The 19036-nt window shown below is 38.5% G+C and overlaps 1 protein-coding gene across 3 annotated transcripts in view; it reads right to left on the bottom strand.

Moving 5' to 3' along the window:
- The window catches only part of GRB14 (growth factor receptor bound protein 14), a 112228-nt gene that overhangs the window by 8001 nt on the left and 85191 nt on the right, over window positions 1–19036 (bottom strand). For all 3 annotated transcript variants that reach the window (XM_080669879.1, XM_080669880.1, XM_080669881.1), the window contains 6 exons: window positions 18001–18122; window positions 15544–15618; window positions 12707–12844; window positions 8709–8819; window positions 8413–8508; window positions 4065–4145 (listed from right to left, as the gene is read on the bottom strand). In XM_080669879.1, coding sequence (XP_080526005.1) covers window positions 4065–4145; window positions 8413–8508; window positions 8709–8819; window positions 12707–12844; window positions 15544–15618; window positions 18001–18122 — 623 coding nt within the window. The remainder of the gene's footprint in view (window positions 1–4064; window positions 4146–8412; window positions 8509–8708; window positions 8820–12706; window positions 12845–15543; window positions 15619–18000; window positions 18123–19036) is intronic.

The following is a 19036-nucleotide window of genomic DNA, read 5'->3' as shown; positions in this document are numbered from 1 at the left end:
AAAGGGTCCATGATTTTAAGGGCATGCCTCTTTTTTTCTTTTTTTAAAGAGAGAAAAGACCTGCGACAGTGTGCATTATCCAGGCCGCACAGTCAGACCAGATCCAGACCTTCTAAGTGGACATAAAATGGTTTTCAGGCAGTTCAACTAGGTGGCAACTAGTAGCCACTCACTCTCTGCCACTCCATTTAAAAGATCTAGATAAAACTGCAGTGTAGTCCTTAGCAAGAGGGCACAGAATTTCCTCAGACATTATCTAGCATCTGCTTCATACAGAGCCATAAGACATCAGAGATGAAATTGATTCTGGAGATTATTCAACCACCCCCTGCATATACTGCAGGATACCAGTGACTCCACTAAGGTCACACGGGCAGCTTATGGTAAAAGCAGTGACTGATGGGCTCTATCTAGGGTACTTTTTTGTACCACAGAGTAGGGGGTACAGGGCAGAAATGGTGGCACAGAATGTCCAGCTCAGGGTCAAAAGTGAGGAAGAATAAAAATTTATGTAGACTTGTTTTTCCCATCCCCTCACTCCAGCCAGAACCATATTGACAGATGATCCTTTGAATGAATCCTTTGTTTTCCCTAAAAAGGACCAACTATATTTGGCTTCCTGAAATATCTGCTGATGATTCTCATTTCAAAGGCTGATAGGGGTGGCTATTAAGTGCTATATGTAGCTAAGATGTTCATTATGGCATAAGAACATATTTTTCTCATTTCCTTTCTCAAAATGTATCTCTGAAGATAAGATGATACTGCTGTTCCTTCAAAAACATAACAAAAATACACTAACTTTTCTATGTTTCTCTGAAAATAGTGCTGGGATGAAAACCAGCAGAGGCAGGTGAGGGGCACTGGTATACATTACATAGGTCACTGATAATCTAGAAAAGTAGGATTCTGTATAGATAATATAAATACTAGTACTTCCCCAACGTCTTCATTTCCTTCATGTAAATTAAGAAGAGTGGAGCCCAAATCTCAAATGCTCTTTGACCGTGACAACTGCCGTACAGGACAGACAGGTCCTCACCACACAGACACCTAAACCCCTTCTCCTCCAATCCTATTTCCAGTCAGATTTACTTGAGGAGTGTCATTTCCTATACATGGTGTTGAACAAGGAAAGCTACACCAACCAAACTGTCATACACCTATTGATCAATAGTAGGATCAGTTTCAACGGAAACAAGCAAGAATAATAACGTACTTGTATGCTAATGACCGTGATGAGACCAGAAAGTTCTTTATGACAATTTTTTCCTATGATTAAGAGGGCACTAAACAATAATTGCCTTCAAAGCTGCTGTTAACACGCTCATCCTAATAACTTTACACTCCAGAAAAAATGTAGAAGGATTTAGAAAAGGATTAAGATAATAAAATTCATTATTCTTTGTATTCATATAGATTGAAAGATAAAGATAAGCTGACACATTATAAAAATACCTTAAAGCAGTTGCTTTTATAGAAATTCATTACATTCCTGTTTCTTATTTTAAGGCTTAAAAGTAATATGATACAAAGGTGAGAAGTTACTCTTCCATAACTTATAGTTAAAGCAACATAACTACAGAATTGGAGTTCTTTTTCCCTATTAGCCTATCTGGCTTCATAATCAACATTATTTCATGCCTCATTCCTAGAAGTGAGCATTTCATCTGCTACATTAGATGTGGGGAAATGTGCCTGCCTTGGTCACAGGCATGTGGAGCATATTTTTAACCTAAGTGGAAGTGCAGCACATTAGCTGATTTGTAACACAGGCACATATGTCTGAATTCCTAATATATTCAATGTTAAGAAGCACAGATGAAAATAGCAGAACATAAACTTTAAGAAACAGAGGCATGGATACATAGAACAGACTGTCAGCAGTCAGAGGGGCTGGGGATAAAGGGGACTGGATGAGAGAAGATGATGATATTAACCAAAAAAACATATGCATTGTCTATAGACATAGACAACAGTGTGGAGATGGTGAGAGGGAAGGGGGAGAGGGCTGGGTGGAAGTGGGCAAAGGGAGGGAAAGTGGGAGACATCTGTAATAGTGTCAACAATGAAAAGCCTATCTAATAAAAGAGTAATATGCAAATTGACCATACCTCTGCTACATCCACAAGCCACACCCACTAGCCAATCAGGAGGGAATATGCAAATAAACCCAACCAAGATGGCTGCAGCCACAGAGAGCAGGTGGGAGGCTTGGGTTTCCCTGGCAAGGAGGAAGCCAAGCTTTCTGCCTGCCCTTGCTGGCCCAGGCCTCCACTCAATGCTACAAAGTTTCAATTATAGAAGATAAATAAAGCCCAACAGAAATGGTGGCAGCCATGGAGCTGGAGAGAGCAGGAGGCCAGGGTTGCCCCCGGCGATGAAGGAAGCCAAGCTTCTGCAGCCCTGGCCTGCTTTGGCCTCCGTTTAAGGCCACAAAGTTTCAATTATAGAAGATACATAAATCCCAACAGAAATGGCTGCCACCACGGAGCGAGCAAAAGGCTTGGCTCCACTCCAGGCTACAAAGTTTCAATTGTAGAAGATAAATAAATCCCAGATCCTAGGGCCTCTGCTTGGGTCGCTGGGGGGCGTGGCCGGCCTGCAAACCACCACAGGCCCCTTGCCCAGGCCTCCCCACACCCCAAGGGAACCCCACCCTGATCCAGGACACCCTTCAGGGCAAACCAGCTGGCCCCCACCCATGCACCAGGCCTCTATCCTATCTAATAAAAGAGTAATATGCAGATTGACCATCACTCCAATACACAAGATGGCTGCCCCCATGTGGTCAAAGATCCTGCCCCCATGTGGACACAAGATGGCCATCACAAGATGGCCAGCAGGGGAGGGCAGTTGGGAGGAACCAGGCCTGCAAGGGAGGGAAGTTGTGGGCAATCAGGCCAGCAGGGGAGGGCAGTTGGGAGGGACCAGGCCTACAAAGGAGGGCAGTTGGGGGCAATCAAGCCTGCTGGGGAGGGCAGTTAGGGGTGACCCGGCCAGCAGAGGAGGGAAGTTGGGGGTGACTGGGTCTGCAGGGAAGGGCAGTTGGGGGGACCCAGGCCTGCAAGGGAGAGCAGTTGGGGGGGGACCAGGCCTGCACGGGAGGGCAGTTAGGGGCAAACAGGCTGGCAGGGGAGCAATTAGGCATCAATCAGACTGGCAGGGGAGTGGTTAGGGGGTGATCAGGCTGGCAGGCAGAAGCAGTTAGGGGCAATCAGGAAGGCAAGCAGGCGAGCAGTTGGGAGCCAGCAGTCCTGGATTGTGAGAGGGATCCCAGATTGGAGAGGGTGCAGGCTGGGCTGAGGGACACCCCCACCCCCGTGCACAAATTTCATGCACCGGGCCTCTATTAAATAAATAAAGTTCTTGTGTTAATGTACAGAAAATTAAAATTGATCCTGAATAAGAACAAAGATGTGTTTGTGTGTGTCTGCAAATAAATACCCACGTTGTATCCAGTACAAATCTGAGAAGCAGCAGTAGACTTAATATAATAATGCATGACCTACATTTTAGCTGGCAGTTTTGGGGTTTTCTGTAAAACAATTTGCTTTTTAAGGGCATGGAACTTTAAAAATGTTATTGTTAGAGAGCCAGAATGCAAAAAAGCACACATGTGTATAGTACAGCTTTAAAAATTTTAAATATTTATAGCAGACTATAACAATTCCAGAAATAAATAAGCCCACACTAAAAATCAATAATTAAGAAAACATTTACAACCCCACAGAAAATATTCTATATATCATCTTATTAAGAATTACAAAAGTAATTCTTTCAAATATTTAAACATTTTCTTTAACATATAGCTATCTATTTTAATTGACTATTTCATATATACTCTGTTGCTGTGATTTTATCACATAGGCTGCAATCATATAAAATCAAAGAATAAATAATTCAATACAACATTATGGTAAGATGATGCCAAAGAGTTGTTTTACTTGACCAAAAGGAAAGAATGTAGATGCATTATAATGTGTATTTATAATGTCATGTAACTGCAAATTAATAAAATATAAATATAAAATAAAATATAGGTTCAAGAATTTGGTGCTTACCATAGGTAATATACTCTGAGAACTGCAGCCACTTCTACCACGATACGGATGCATGTAATTCTGGTACAGCTGCATGCCATACTGCAGAACAAATGAATAAAAACACATTCCACTGCTTTTACTGCACAGATAAGTCATGACAATTAATACTTTCATTAGTTATACACCATCAAAATAAAAAATAAAAACTATAAGTGTTCCTTAAAACCAATAAATTAATAACAAAATTTTGTAAGATAAGCATTCAGTTCCTTAAAAGGATACATATAAAAACACGGTGTTTGTTATTTGGACGCACTCTTAGGTGTAGCTCACCAGTATAGAGATCTGGAACTGACATTTCTAGACATTATTTTTAGTGCCACTAGCACTAAAACTGTTCAGAGGGGTATGTCACTTACTGATAAGAACACTCGCTTGGGAAGGGTGCCAGGCTTTATGCTACAAAGATTCTGCAAACGCATCCTAAGCAAAACCAGGTAAAATTCACCAATCAGTCATTGACAATGTCTCTGATCCATGACATGGATCACATTGTCTCTGATCAATCCATGGCGGGTCTCTGTGTCAAAGACCTTTGGCACTGTATCATCCTCCGGTAACGATACTATTATGACACGGTTTTATGGATGGTTTTACATTCAGGGAAACCAACATGGTGGGCAATCAGGCTGATTTCAGACAAAGGGTCACAAAATACAATGTAAATGGCAGTATATAACTGCAGCGTCTTTACTGTCGGGGGTAGCATCATAAGACTTGGGCTGCCAGGCTGCAACTGGGAAATGGGTCTAAACTATAATACCGGATTATTAGTTTGTGAAACATTAAGTATGTCAACTGCCATGGCCAAACTTATCTTGCAGGGGTCCCCATCTGAAACTGCAAGATAACCCCCCCTTAGATTTAGGTCACTTTATTTTAAAAGAAAGAAGGAAGGAAGCAGCACCTGAGGCAGATGGGCTTTTTTTTTTTTTTTTTTTTTTTTTTTGGAGCGGGCGGTGGTGGGCGGTTTACACTCTACAACTCTCCATTTCATGGAGCTAGGATGAACTTTAAAGTAGGTCCTATATAAAAAAGATTGAAGAGATACCATCGAATCCAATCTTACCCTTGGGGTGAATACCATTTAAACATTCCAACAGAGCTGTTTCTCTGCTATAAAGACTATTTCCTTAAAAGCAATTTTGTGAGGTGGATAGATTGGGTAATTAGATAGAAAATTAGAGTGGAGTGCAGAAAGTCACTGTTTTCAAAATTTTGCTTTCCACCTGAATATAAACCCATATTCATTTAAAATTCTCTGTGTTGACTTCTTTATCCTTTTTTTTCTTCTCAAAACCTAAAAATTATTTTTCTAATTTAAGGTCTGATTGACATTAACGAGACCTAATAAATTTTATTGTAAATCAACTCTGAACTTACAATAATTTGAAAAAGAAGACAGGGGAGCTTAATTCCTAGTCAGGTTCGTTTGGGAGAATGTACAATAACCTCCAACCAACACTTTCATTAGGTACATGCTGCTTGGCCACCTTTTATTTATCTGCAGTGAAAAGCCATCTGCCAACTAATATGACTGTTTTCTTCAAAGATGCATTATCCTGGGTGCCTGTGGTATTAGGTACTTGCTTCAGTGCTATTGGAGGTCTTTGGTAGGCATTTAACTCTGGCCGTGGAGTAGGACACGGGTCACCTTAACACTTCCCTGCCCCTATAGAAGGCCAGGTAAGGAAACAGAATACGTTAGAGTGAAGCCAGCATAGTTTTACTTGAGGGAAAGGGAAGGAGACTTGTAACTAGGACACTGTACATGAGCAAATCCCTTGTCTAAGTCTCGGATTTCCTATGATTTTATATGTAACTAGAATTTCTCCAAAGAGAACTGGAGTATCTCCATCTGATGATACATGAAGAGTTTTTTATGTGTACATGAAAACAAAAGGGAAATAAAAATAAAAGAGGTCAAATCCTTGGGGGAGCCTATCTCTAAAACGTAGGATATAATGAAAACAAGAGGGCCACTTCCGGTTCAGCCAACATAATATAGACTGTTGCACCCTGCTCCTCCCCACTGAGTACAGTAAGTCCTTGAATAATGTCATTTTATCATAACATCAAAGAGGAAAAAAAATCAACTCCTAGTCAGGGCCACTGTCTACGTGGAGTTTGCATGTTCTCCCCATGTCTGCGTGGGTTTTCTCTGGGATTCCACTTTCCTCCCACATCCCAACCATGTGCAACTGAGGTGAATCGGCGTGGCCACATTGTCCTAGTCTGAGTGAGTGTGGGTGTGTGGGCCTGGGATGGAAGGGCGTCTTCTCCATGGTTGGTCCCACCTTGGGCCATGAACTGCCAGGATGGACTCGGCCACCCTCAACCCTGAACAGATTGGAAAATCATTACCTCCCTTGTTTTTATACATCTTTCTTAACAGTATGTATAGCTCACATTTATTTCAATGGTTAAATGTTAGAAGCATTTTGGGTCTTTATTTAGAAATTTGGTGGTGATGTTTTTGTGACTAGAAATATGCCAGAGGAACTTAACTCTTATTTTTATCGATTACGCTATGGTAAAATTGGTTTCGTTACACATCGTTTCTAAAGTCGAAGTTTCCAGGAACCAAGAAAGGACATTACGTGAGGAATTACTGTGCCATGATAAACTCTGGAAATAACACAATAGACAACGAAAGGAGACCGTCTAAAGATACCCCTAACACCAGGCAAGCCCAGTGGCACCAGCCATGGGGATCCAACAGGGGCCCACTGACCACCTGCCAGGGAAACCAACTCAGTCCTCTCGTCGCGTGTCTGTGCTGACAAGCTCAGACTCCTGGCTCTGAATATTTTCAAGTATAAAACAGATCATATCACTTTCTTATTTGAAATTCTTCACCAGTTTCTCACTGGCCCCAGAATAAAGGGCCTCACTGGCCTAGCTGGTGTGGCTCAGTGGTTGAGCATCAACCTATGAATCAGGAGGTCACAGTTCAATTCCCAGTCAGGGCTTGATCCCCAGTGTGGGGCCTGCAGGAGGCAGCTGATCAATGATTCTCTCTCATCATCTCTCTCTCCCTCTCCCTTCCTCTCTGAAATTAATCATATATACATGTTATTTTTTTTAAAGGGCCTCACTGATGCTGACCTCCCTCTCTAGCCTCACCCAGAAAAGCTTTACCATAATTGAAGCAAATAGGGGACACCAATGTGGTAGCAGAATAATGGCTCCATAAATGTCCACATCTGAATCTCTGGAACCTATGACTGTTAGGCTACATGGAAAATAGGAATTTGGTTGCATATGGAATTCAGGGTGCTAATCAGGTGACCTTGAAATAAGGGAAGTATCCTGGACCATCCAGGTGGGTCCAATGTAATCACAGGGGTCCTGATAAGTAGGAGGGGGAACCAGAAGAGAGAGGACCATTGATTGGTATGGTGGCGTGACTAGAGCTCGGTGCACAATGCTGGATTTAGGAGAGGAAGGGGCCATGAGCCGGGGAGTCTGGGTAGCCTCTAAAAGCTGGAAAGGACAAGGAAATAGATATCCTCCAACAGAGAATGCAGCCCTGCTGACACTTTGTTTTTAGGCCAATTAAGACTTCTGAATGACAGCGGTGTAAGACAATAAATTTGTATTGTTTGAAGCCACGATTTTTGTGGTAAAGTTGTGTTAAATGTACTAGCATATAAATTTGAAAAATAAATATTTTCTATACATTCTGGAAGACATCAGTTCTATGTCTCTCTTCCCTACCTACCTTTAGAACATTCTTACTCCTTTCAAAATGCTTACCCACAAATTATGCTTATGAAGTAGTAATTTCTACTTAACACAAAGGTAGATGTTTTAATAATATACCTATAGTAATCTTTACACAATAATTTGAGTTGTACTTAAAATAGAAAGCAATTTACACAACACTTAAATGAAACACAAAACCACTACACTAAACCTATCTAGGTGGGCCCATTTTAAAACATACTTCATATTGGATGGATGGCCATGTTTTTTAAAATATACACTAAGTCATGTACAGAAGAAGTTTCCATCTGTTCCTGACTCTATGTGTAATATTCTTAGACAAAATTAAAATCAGAACATTTCTAAAAATGGAATACTTACTTCACACATAAAAGATAAATATTAGGTTACTCTACTCTGCAAATGTTTATCTTTTAGATAAAAATAAAATACACACATCGGAGGGTGGTGATTTTTCTTCTTCCTCACATACCCACACAGACTCATAGTGAATCTCTAGATTTTGAACTATAGCTATTTTCAAACCCTGATGGAAATCCCAGCACTTAATAGAAATGCCCAACTACAGTGAGATTACCTTAAGCAATCGAACCGCGGTCACCCAGCACATCCTACTCTGCTCTTCTTCCGCACAGAGCATTTTCAGGTCTCGGGGCCCTCGCGCTTTGTTAGGCTAGAAGGCCACAGCACATTGTTTATCGTTAATGCATATCTTGAAGGTAACACCTGTTGAAATAAAAGCCACTAAAATTCTCCCATATATGTAAGAGAAAGCTGTCTCTCTCTTTTTTTTTAAGAAATTAAAAAGAAACTCAAGCTTACCTAAAAGGCTGAGGCTTGCTTTATTCATCTATCAAAATATTAAGCCTGTACCTTAAAGCAGAATCCATAGTTAGCTGGTGCTCCATGCTTTTTTTTGCCTGCCAGTGACACATAAATATCACTATTGCCAAATTCGCTGAAAAACTGCAAATGCCGTGGTTCCTAAAAAGAGAAAGTGTGTGAGTGTTGACATAGGTATGTATTTTACACTATACCTTTTGTATTTCTATTATAATACACTAGAAACCCGGTGCATGAAATTCATGCACGGGTAGAGTCCCTAGGCTTGGCCGGTGATCAGGGCCAATCAGGTTTCCCCACCTCCCTGCCTCCTCCTTTCCTCACTCCCTCAGCACCCCGCCACCATCGCTGGTCACCCGCCATGTTCTGATCCGCCCCTGGTGGTCAGCGCATGTCATAGCGAGTGATCAAACTCCCGTTCTTCCAGCCGAACTAGCGAGGGGACACTTTGCATATTAGCCTTTTATATATATAGATAATTTATATCTTGGCAAGAATTATCCCAAATAATGTCACAGAAACAGAAGGGAAGAAAAACTAAGACACTCTATCTTTAAATAACCAGGGGCTTGACACAATATCATTTAATTTGAGCAGTAGCAACTTTTTTATGATTTAACTTCCAATATACAAAAAAAAAAATACTATTCCAAAATTATTCCCTTTATCCACCACTTAAAGGATTCCAAAGGATAGAAGCCAAAAAGAATGGCTTTTGAAAGTTTTCCTTTCTGGGTTTCAATCACTGTAGTTCACTAAAGGGAAGAAGGTTGGTTTAAGCTTCTGTAGCAGTTAGAGAAGAAAAAGGAGCATCAGACAATGATTCCTGCTTCGTTCAGAAATAACCATTCCTCACGCCTGTGTACTGCCTAACACACCACAGCAAGCAATGAGATAGGAGGCATGACTATCTCCCTTCACTAACAGAAGGAAGCCTATACCGACGAGTTCAGGGAAATTACCTGGCGGTGGGATGTATCTGATTTTCAAGGCAAAGTGGAATCATGAACAGCTATCTCTTCTCTGGAAAATCCATGGGATTTAGAACTGGTCATGGGAAATCACTGGGTCATATTATTCTGCGATAGGTTAATAACTTAGAGAAGTGTTTAATTCTGGGGTTGAGTATATAATCAAAACTGACTGAAATACATTTGTTCTTTAAAACCCTGCTGCTGGTAGTGTGGTCCTGGACCACACTGGAATTACCTGGGAGTTTATTAGAACTGCAAAACCTCAGGGTCCACCCCGGACCCACTGAATCAAAACCTGCATTTTACCAAGCTCCCAGGCAATTCTTATGCACCGAGATTTGAGAAGCAATGCTCTAAAAAGAAAGAAATTTTTTAAAAAAGACAGAAACAGAAGCAATTTTGGCAACCCATTCAAATCCTAATCCACAGAAATTTCAGTCATTTACCAGCAGGCTATGCTGTCCCTGATGATTGGCACAGTGAGAATTGCTATGCACATAACTGTTTCTCTGCGTGTTACTATTCTGAGGCATTTATATCTAATGAGTGACTATAGTTCCAACTCCATGGGAAAATAACACTGAAAAGAAAATTGCTAAAATATACCCAGCCCAGGGCCCATGAAACAAGGGAGGAGAAAGGAGAACGATACTCTTATTGGCATGGCCTTTAAAGCTTAATTCCTAGAGAGAGACTGATTTGTTAGTAAAAAGTGTCTGATTTCTATGAAGATGAAATAAGACCATCCCTGTCCACTGACGTACTGTACAAGCCAATGTCACCAAGTCATTCGAATGTGAGAAAAGACAGCTCGAGAAACACTGGAAGTCCATACAGCCATGATGACTTTTCCCTTTTGATTGATTTTTCCCATTACCATAAGCATACCAAGGCTTAGGACATTATAAGACTACAAGACTGAGTTGGCATGGCTAGCAAAAGCTAAGCATGCGCATGTATACATCAGAGGGTTTGGAGAGGAGAGTAAATAGATGCCTCCCTATAAATATAAGTCACAGTCATATTCCAAGGCTTACAGCAGTGGTTATCCACACAGCCTACGTCTTTAGAAAGTAAAATAAATTGAGACCCTTTTCACAGAAAAAGGAAAGGATGTGGTCTCCTCGCCAGGTAGAAATGTCAGTATTAGACATTAGATAATCTCCATAATTTGTATCAGTCATAATTCTTGAGGCTATCTAATACCTCAAATTTATTTTTTGAGTGGAACTCAAAATCATTTTCATGTGTAGACTATGGAACATGAGCTCATTGGGCACAGACTGAAGAGAACAGTATGTACTGTTGCACAGCGAAGTCAAACCCTATGTTGAAAAAGCTGCGGCTATCAATAGGGATTTGATGCTTAGGGTTTTACCAAGGCAGGGGGAAGACCACTGCAAGGATAAAATTATGAATCCAGGTTAGATCCCATCACCTCCACCCTAAACTACCAAGATTATCATCCAATTAGGATCTGTGCTGCTCATGTCGTTCACTTCTTCCTCCCCCTCCTCTTCTTCCTCCTCCTCCTCCTCCTCCTCCTCCTCCTCCTCCTCCTCCTCCTCCTCCTCCTCCTCCTCCTCCTCCTCCTCCTCCTCCTCTTCTTCTTCTTCTTCTTCTTCTTCTTCTTCTTCTTCTTCTTCTTCCTCTCTCTTTCTCTCTCTCTCTCTCTCTCTCTTTCTATCTTTCCCTTCTCTCCATCCCTTCCTCCCTTGCTCCCTCCTCCTCACTCTTTCTCTACTTGATTTTTTTAAAACTCACTATGGTCATACTAATCTTACAACTTAATCATCTTACTCTCTTGCTAAAAAATTTTCACTGGTTTCCTATACTGAGTTGAATAATAGCACCTCCAAAAAATATGTCCATGTCTTAACCCTCAAGAAACTGTAACTATTTTATATTATTTGGTTGGGACGTAAATCCAATGACAAGTATCCTTATAAGAGACATACAGATAAGGGGAAGAAGGTCCCAGGAAGACAGAGGAAGAGACTGAAGTGAGGTAGCCACAAGCAAAGGGGCACCTGGATCCATGACTAGTCAAGACAGCTAACCCTCCTAAAAATGTAAAGGATTGAATAATGATAATGGGAAATGAATAATGGATGAACATTCCCAGCATAAAAGAAAAACAGGAATTTAAAGATTGAGTGCATATGTTAGGAATCAGGCAAGTTTTATTAGAATATATTTGAATGCACCTAGAAATATGGCAGACAATTTACTGAACATCAATGGTTATAATAATATTGGAAAACAGCCAGAGAAAAAGGTCTGATTACCCATAAAGAACCAATAATGCCATCCCTGACAAAATACAATTAAAATAACCTCTCATGAAAACTCCCCAAAGCAGTTTTACTTGAAAGATATCACTGCATGGCATGAAATGTCAACACACACCATATGGCATAGTCTACATCGACTACACTACATAGAAACACAGACTGCACAGTGCCAAGCATTATGTGAATTACATGTGTGAGTGATTATGTATGTGGGTATGGACATGTGCACATGTGTGTCTATGCAACTATAGACATAGATATACATACTCAAGCACACAAACAAATACATCTATCCCTGATCATAACATAATTTCTTCCAGGGGAGAAAACTAACAGACACAAAGGCATTAAAGAGCAATTACGGACTCAGCTGAGTATTACTAATGGCATCAATATCAATCAAAGTTCAGAAGTGGGCAAGATTAGCAGTATGACCTGGCGTAAAAAGAAAAGGTGTGAACTGTATTGAGCCTCAAAATCTGCACCGCAGGGTAAGGAGAAAGGAGGTGAATTCATAATGGGAAAGATAAGCAGAAGATGTGGTACTGAAATAAGATCATCTAGATTCCATCAAAGGACATATCTAGTGGGAAATAAAGCTGCATAGTTAGTTTCCAAACAGATTATAACAAATGTTTGGAATCCAAAAACATTACCAACTCTTGAGATCAAGTAATAAAGTAATAAAGAAAACAAAGTAAAACTCATTTTAACTTACAACATCTATGATTTATAACACATAATTTATATTTCCAAATACCTTTGATGTCCCTTTAGTAGAAAAATATAAACCAGATCTTCTTAGAAGGAAGTAAATCTTTTTCCATGACTTCTTTCCCTGTTCTTTTGCATGTAAGAAGCCATGGATTTCAGGGTATGTGCTTGAACTCAGAAACATCTGAAAAAAGAAATTAGACACTTGCATACTGTTTTTAAATCAATGACATTGTAGCCTTATATTAATCATGTTCAGATTTCAAATATGAACTTGTAAAATCTAACAATATCAATACCACCTATATACCATTACAGAAATGATGATACATACACAACAGGAAATAAATCAGTCTTTCAAGCTCCAAGTGAAAATAGGTTTACAAAATATGTTTACATTCTAAGTTATCAATACTTAGCCAAACATTAAAATTATATGCTATTTGGATGTCCATATGAAAAATTACACTTCATCTATGGAATTAAGTCCTGACACTTTTCACCCTTTTCTATGATTTTTCCTAAGAAATTATCAATTTCAACTTTATTATGGTGTAGGACCACAGTCCTGACTTCAGTTATTCAATTATTGAGAAAGTTAAGCCAAGTTCACCTCCTTGATGGGGTAAAGCAAACTATATCTCTGTGTCTCTAGGGTTCTCAGTTGTGAGTAGGTATGCCAGGTTATGTTTTCCAAAAAGGAACTACAACCATATCTTCCATTCCATGTGTTCTGCAAAGTGATCTAGCCACTGAACCACAAAGAGGTAGAGTCTGTTTCTTCATCCCCTATGAATTTCAGCAAGGCTTATTGGTGACTGCTTTGACCAATAGAATTGGCAAAAGTGACAGTTAGCCCATTCTACTAGTAACTATAGTCCTTAACTAGCCTGATGGCTTCCACTACTTAACTCTTGGAGCTAGCTGTCACATAAGAAATGTGCCTACCCTGAGAAATCCTAGAAGATGAAACACCATGTGGGGAGAGACAGAGAGGCCAAGGAGGACCAGGCACATGTAGTGAAAAGCCAACCTATAAGGGAATCTTCAACCCCTCCATGAATCAATGTGTCAGAAATGACCCACCTAGCTAAACCCTTTCAAATGTCTGACCCACAAAATTGTTGGCAAAATGTGAGTGGGTACTTAAGCTACTAAGGTTTGGAATAGTTTGTTACACAGTAGTAATTAACTGGCACATGTGTTGGTCAGGAAAAAGAGAATGAAAAGGAAGAGCTCTAAGTGGCTGTGCTAAGTATCATTAATAAAACAATGGAAATGCATTAACATCTCATTAGAAGAAAATAAAAATGCCTATTAATAAATAAATGCAAAAAGGTAAAATTTGAAAGTAAGAGAAATTATTAGCTAAAACAACGGAACATTTTAAAAGGCTACTCAGGGAAAGGCTGCTAGTAGATATTTATGTTTTTTAAGTAAATTACTAATTTTTTTAAATTTAATGAGCCACAGATATTAATTAATTGACATGCAAAACAGGCAAGTACAATTTTTAGTTTGAGTGCTTTCCAAGTTATTAAAGCAAACCAATTAAATTTTTAAAAGGGGATCATAGAGGTCACACTAGAAAAAAAATTTAAAAACTGGGAACATCGCCTCAGTGGACAGAAGAGGTCAGCACAAAATGCAAAAACCATCTGATTCCAAGGCTTTGGTTTTTCTTGTTTTTATAATTTAACATTAAAGTAATATACCTACATTATAGAAGAATTTTGGAAAGGAGGTGGAAGAAAAACTCCAACCCACCACCCTGTCTATCCCACTGGTGAGGCACTGAGAAGACTGAGAGTTGAGGTGCTGGGTACTGCTGCTACCATTCACCCTAATATTCTGATGGGGCACCTGTGAAAACCCAGTAGCATATATGTAGCTTTAAGAAAAATTTCTTGAGACTAATCATATTTTTAAAATATTTTGAAGTACAAAAGGAAATATAACCTCATAAGAAGCTCACAGAAAACGAATCTGCCATATCCAAAATATTTCATTATCAATATATTTAAAGTAGTATCTATATTGAAAATATTAAAAGTTTTCTTCAATTAAGATCAGGAAATATTGAGTGGGTTTGGAGATGCCCAGGGCTTAGATCAAACAGCACCCATTATAAAGAAATTGCTCAACCTCAACCTAGTAATAACTCCAGAGCTGCAACTGTAAATTCTACTAATCTATCAATAATAAAATAAAATAACTAAAATCATTATTTTAGTATAATGAAAATGACTAGGGAAATGATCACCTAAAGTTACAGTCAGTGAAGAAGAAATCAGCCCAACAAGTGCAAAAACCAAGGAGATTTTTAATTAAATAACCAGTACTCTTAATTCAGCTAAGATATTTCAAGTATTTCCATCATAGGTATTACAAATGTTAGTGTATAAAATAGATATATTCTAGGTAGTTCTTTCTCCTCTATTTAATAGCTAAGTATTTTATTACAAATAGCATTGAGGGCATTTAATATAAAACTTAATACTAAATACCTATTAGTAAAATGACTACATTTTACTAGAAATTTTAATTTTTTAAAAGACTAACATAATCTTTAAACACATCACAGAGCAAAACTGCAAGTTTCCTTTCATGATACATACTTGTTAAATGTTTAAAATTCTTTGATAATTGGCCCAAACTGGGAAGAATAATAGAGAGTCTAGTATAATGAAAATGACTAGGGAAATGATCACCTAAAGTTAATAGAAATTCTTTATCTAGATTTTGCTCTTTTCTTTTCAGTTTTACCTCCAGCAAAAATTAATCATTCAAAGCATAACATTTCAAATTCTGGACATTTATAAATATGGACCTAAAAGTTTCCCTTTATTATTACTTAAATATTTTAATGAAAATGTATTTTACCTGCAAAATCAGTGCGGGGGATATTTCACCATTGGTTTCCGTTGAAAAAGACACCATATGCTCTGGAAAAAAATACTGACGAAAAGATACAGGTTACATTATCCCCAAACCTGTGCTAAAACAGATTCAATTATGACCATTGTAATCTAAGGCAAAAGTTATTTAAATCAGTGTGTTGAAAATATGAAGTGCTTTTAAAAATGCCAGTCCCTGGACTCTGCCTTCAGGTATCTTAATGAAATGGTCAGAGTAGGACCGAGAGTAGCAAACACCGTCAGCTGATGACCATGAAGAGATGCCTATCCCTCACTTTACACAAAACACTGCCCTCAGGACAGTGCCTGCTCCTGCATCTCTTCCCTGAGTCCTGCAACCACTCTAGCAGGTGCTAAAGGACTATCATCTCCATTTTAGAAAGTCAAAGCTCATAGAAGTGAAAGGCATAGTCGAGGTCACAGCCCACAGTGTAGAAGAGCTAGAGAACAAAAATCCAGTTCTTTCCACTCACTGTTTTTCCAAACTTGTTTAATCATAAAATTCACCCAGAGTAGTTGTTTGATATAGGAATTCCCAGGCCTCACTCACTCCTGAAGAGCTTGATTCCATAGTTCCGGATAGTCCTGGATCCTGTGTTTTTAATAAGCATTCCCCACCTCCTCCAGATAATTTTTGTGATCAGACAAGTTTGGGGAAATATATTCTACACTGGAGGCCCAGTGCACGAAATTCATGCATGGGTAGGGTCTCTAGGCCTGGCCGGTGATCCGGGCCGATCGGGGCCTTCCGGCTGCCAGCAGGGCCTTCCGACTGCCGGCTGGGGCCTTCCTTCTGGCTGCCGGCCAGGGCCTCCCTTACCCGGCTGCTGGCTGCTGGCCGGGGCCTTCCTTTGTTCCACGCCACCCGCTGGTGGCCAGCGCACATCATAGAGAGCGATCGAACTCCCGGTCTCCTGGTTGAACTCCCGAGGGGACACTTTGCATATTAGCCTTTTATATATATAGATTACTTCCTCTAGAGTGGGTTTTTCAATAGTAGTTCTATTAACATTTGGTCTAATAATACTACGTGGTGGGGGGAGAGGGACCTGTCCTGTGCAATGTGGGATGTTTAGCAGCATTCCTGGCCCCTGTTCACTAGCAGCCCTCCCCACCCTCTTTGTGACAACCACAAACATCACCAGACATTGTCAAATCACCACCTCTGTTGGAAATCACTGTTATAGGTCTACAAAATGAATGTATAGCCTGTTTACATTTTTAAAAAATAGATAAAACTCAGAATAAACACTAAACCATATGTTTATAACTATGATTTTTAAATTCTTGCTTTTTATAAAGATTCATAACAAGAAAACAGTTTGCCTTCAAATTCTATTTAATTTTTATTAGAATTCTTATTTTCTTTGTCAAAGATCGTTATGTTTGTATTAATAGGTTCAAATAAAAAAGAAGTCTTTCAGGGTTTGAAAATATTCTATTTATGTTTAGTATCATATATTCTCCACAAAGGATTATTTCAATCCAATTATCCAAAACCTAGTGTAAAAGTGCTACAGCTGCAGAAACACACACACAATTTAAATAATAATCCCAGAGGCTATTCTGACTTCTCCAGATCCCTAGTCTTCATTAGAATGTGACATACATTTATTATCATTTAAAGAGAACTACAATGAAAACAGTATTTCCTAAATAATACACTGATCTTTATCTAATTTCTGCTTTGCTCAGTGATTACTGCACTGAAAACAAAATAATTTGCAATAGCAAGATTCATGTCAATCTTTTTAAATTGATTTTAGAGAGGAGAGAAGGGGGGGGGAGAGAGAGAGAGAGAGAGAGAGAGAGAGAGAGAGAGAGAGAGAGAGAGAGAGAGAAAGAAATTTGTTGTTACACTTATTTATGCATTCATCAGTTGATTCTTGTTTGTGCTCTGACCAGGGACTGAACCCACAACCTTGGCATATTGGGATGATGCTCTAACCAACTGAACTATCCTATCCTGCCAGGGCCAGATTCATGTCCATCTTAAATTTCTGGTTTAAGTTACAACACTCCCAACAATCATCAGTTCATTTTTACTTTAGAAATTATATATTTTAAATTTCCCAAATTCTCTGAAAAGTATTAAACTATAATATTTTGGAACCTGCTTGATGATATCTAATAATTCATTCCCTAAATCAAATGTACAGATTTTTTTTTTTACTTTAAAAGCAAGAAAAAGAAGCAAGAGTTCTTAAAAACCATGTATATGAATTTCTGTGATGATGTTGACTAATCAATGTTAGAATAAGAAGAAATATGACTGAAATTATAAAGGACCACAATTCTTACCTACAAGTTACCAATTAGGGAATTATATTTTATTTATGGTAACACTTTTCTTCACATAAACTAAAATAAAATTCAACTAATTTATTTATTTTCCACAACTATTAATGGGGATATCACTTACCATTGGATTTTTAAAGAACTCATATTTGGCGTAATTTTTTCTAAAGTATAGCTTATTTTCTTCTTCCATTCCCCAGTTAGATAGCACTTCAACCACCAGCTCATGATCTTCTATTATTCTTTCTGTAAAGAATGTTTTAGTTAGTATGTCAATGGATAGATGGATGGATAAATAAAAAATATAGCTAGGGAGACAAATATACATATGGATATATAGATCCATGCAAATATATAAAATATATTATGTATGCATATTTACTTAAGATAGAAAATTTCAACTCAATTCTGAAATACATGGATTGATAAAAGTTTCTTCAATTTTGAATTAGTAATAACCGATTTTTTACCAAAGCAGACTGGAACCTGAAGAGAAAAATGACATAAAATATCACAATGCACTTTTTGCTAATTGTGAACCTTCTTTTATTGCTATTTAAATTATATTATGTTTGATAACAATTCAGCATTAAGAATATGGGAGTTATTCTTTTTCTCCAGCTCATCATGCTGCCAAAATTAAAATATTTGCCTCCAGGATGAACAATTCAGCCCATGAAGAGAAGAAAAATTTTGACAGATTCAATATGCATTTCAGACACATAATCTGGATAGTTAAGAAAAATTAAAATAAATGCTTTAAAAAATATTAATGCAAGTACATAACATTTTTAAGAAACCTAATTTATTGTGGCACTTTATACTTTCAAACTAATGTTCAGGGAAATACATATTGCATTAACAATGAAGATAATTAGGTAGAATGGGAAGGCACTTAGGAGAAAAGTCACTTAAATGAAATAAGCAATGACAACTTTAAAGCAGTGAATATAAGGTGCAAAATACCTATTTAATAAGAAACTGTGACATTCTTAGTAGCACTATTCATAATAGCCACAAAATGGAAACTACCCAAATGCTTATCAACATGAGAATTAATAAATAAGTTATGTCAAGCATCCAGTGGAATATATACTACAGCAATAAGCAGCTATATGGATAAATTTTACAAACATAATATTAAATAAAAGAAGTCAGAC

This window comes from Plecotus auritus, assembly GCF_963455305.1.
Source record: "Plecotus auritus genome assembly, chromosome: 5".
Lineage (NCBI taxonomy): Eukaryota > Metazoa > Chordata > Mammalia > Chiroptera > Vespertilionidae > Plecotus > Plecotus auritus.
This window is presented reverse-complemented; position numbering and strand designations above follow the sequence as displayed.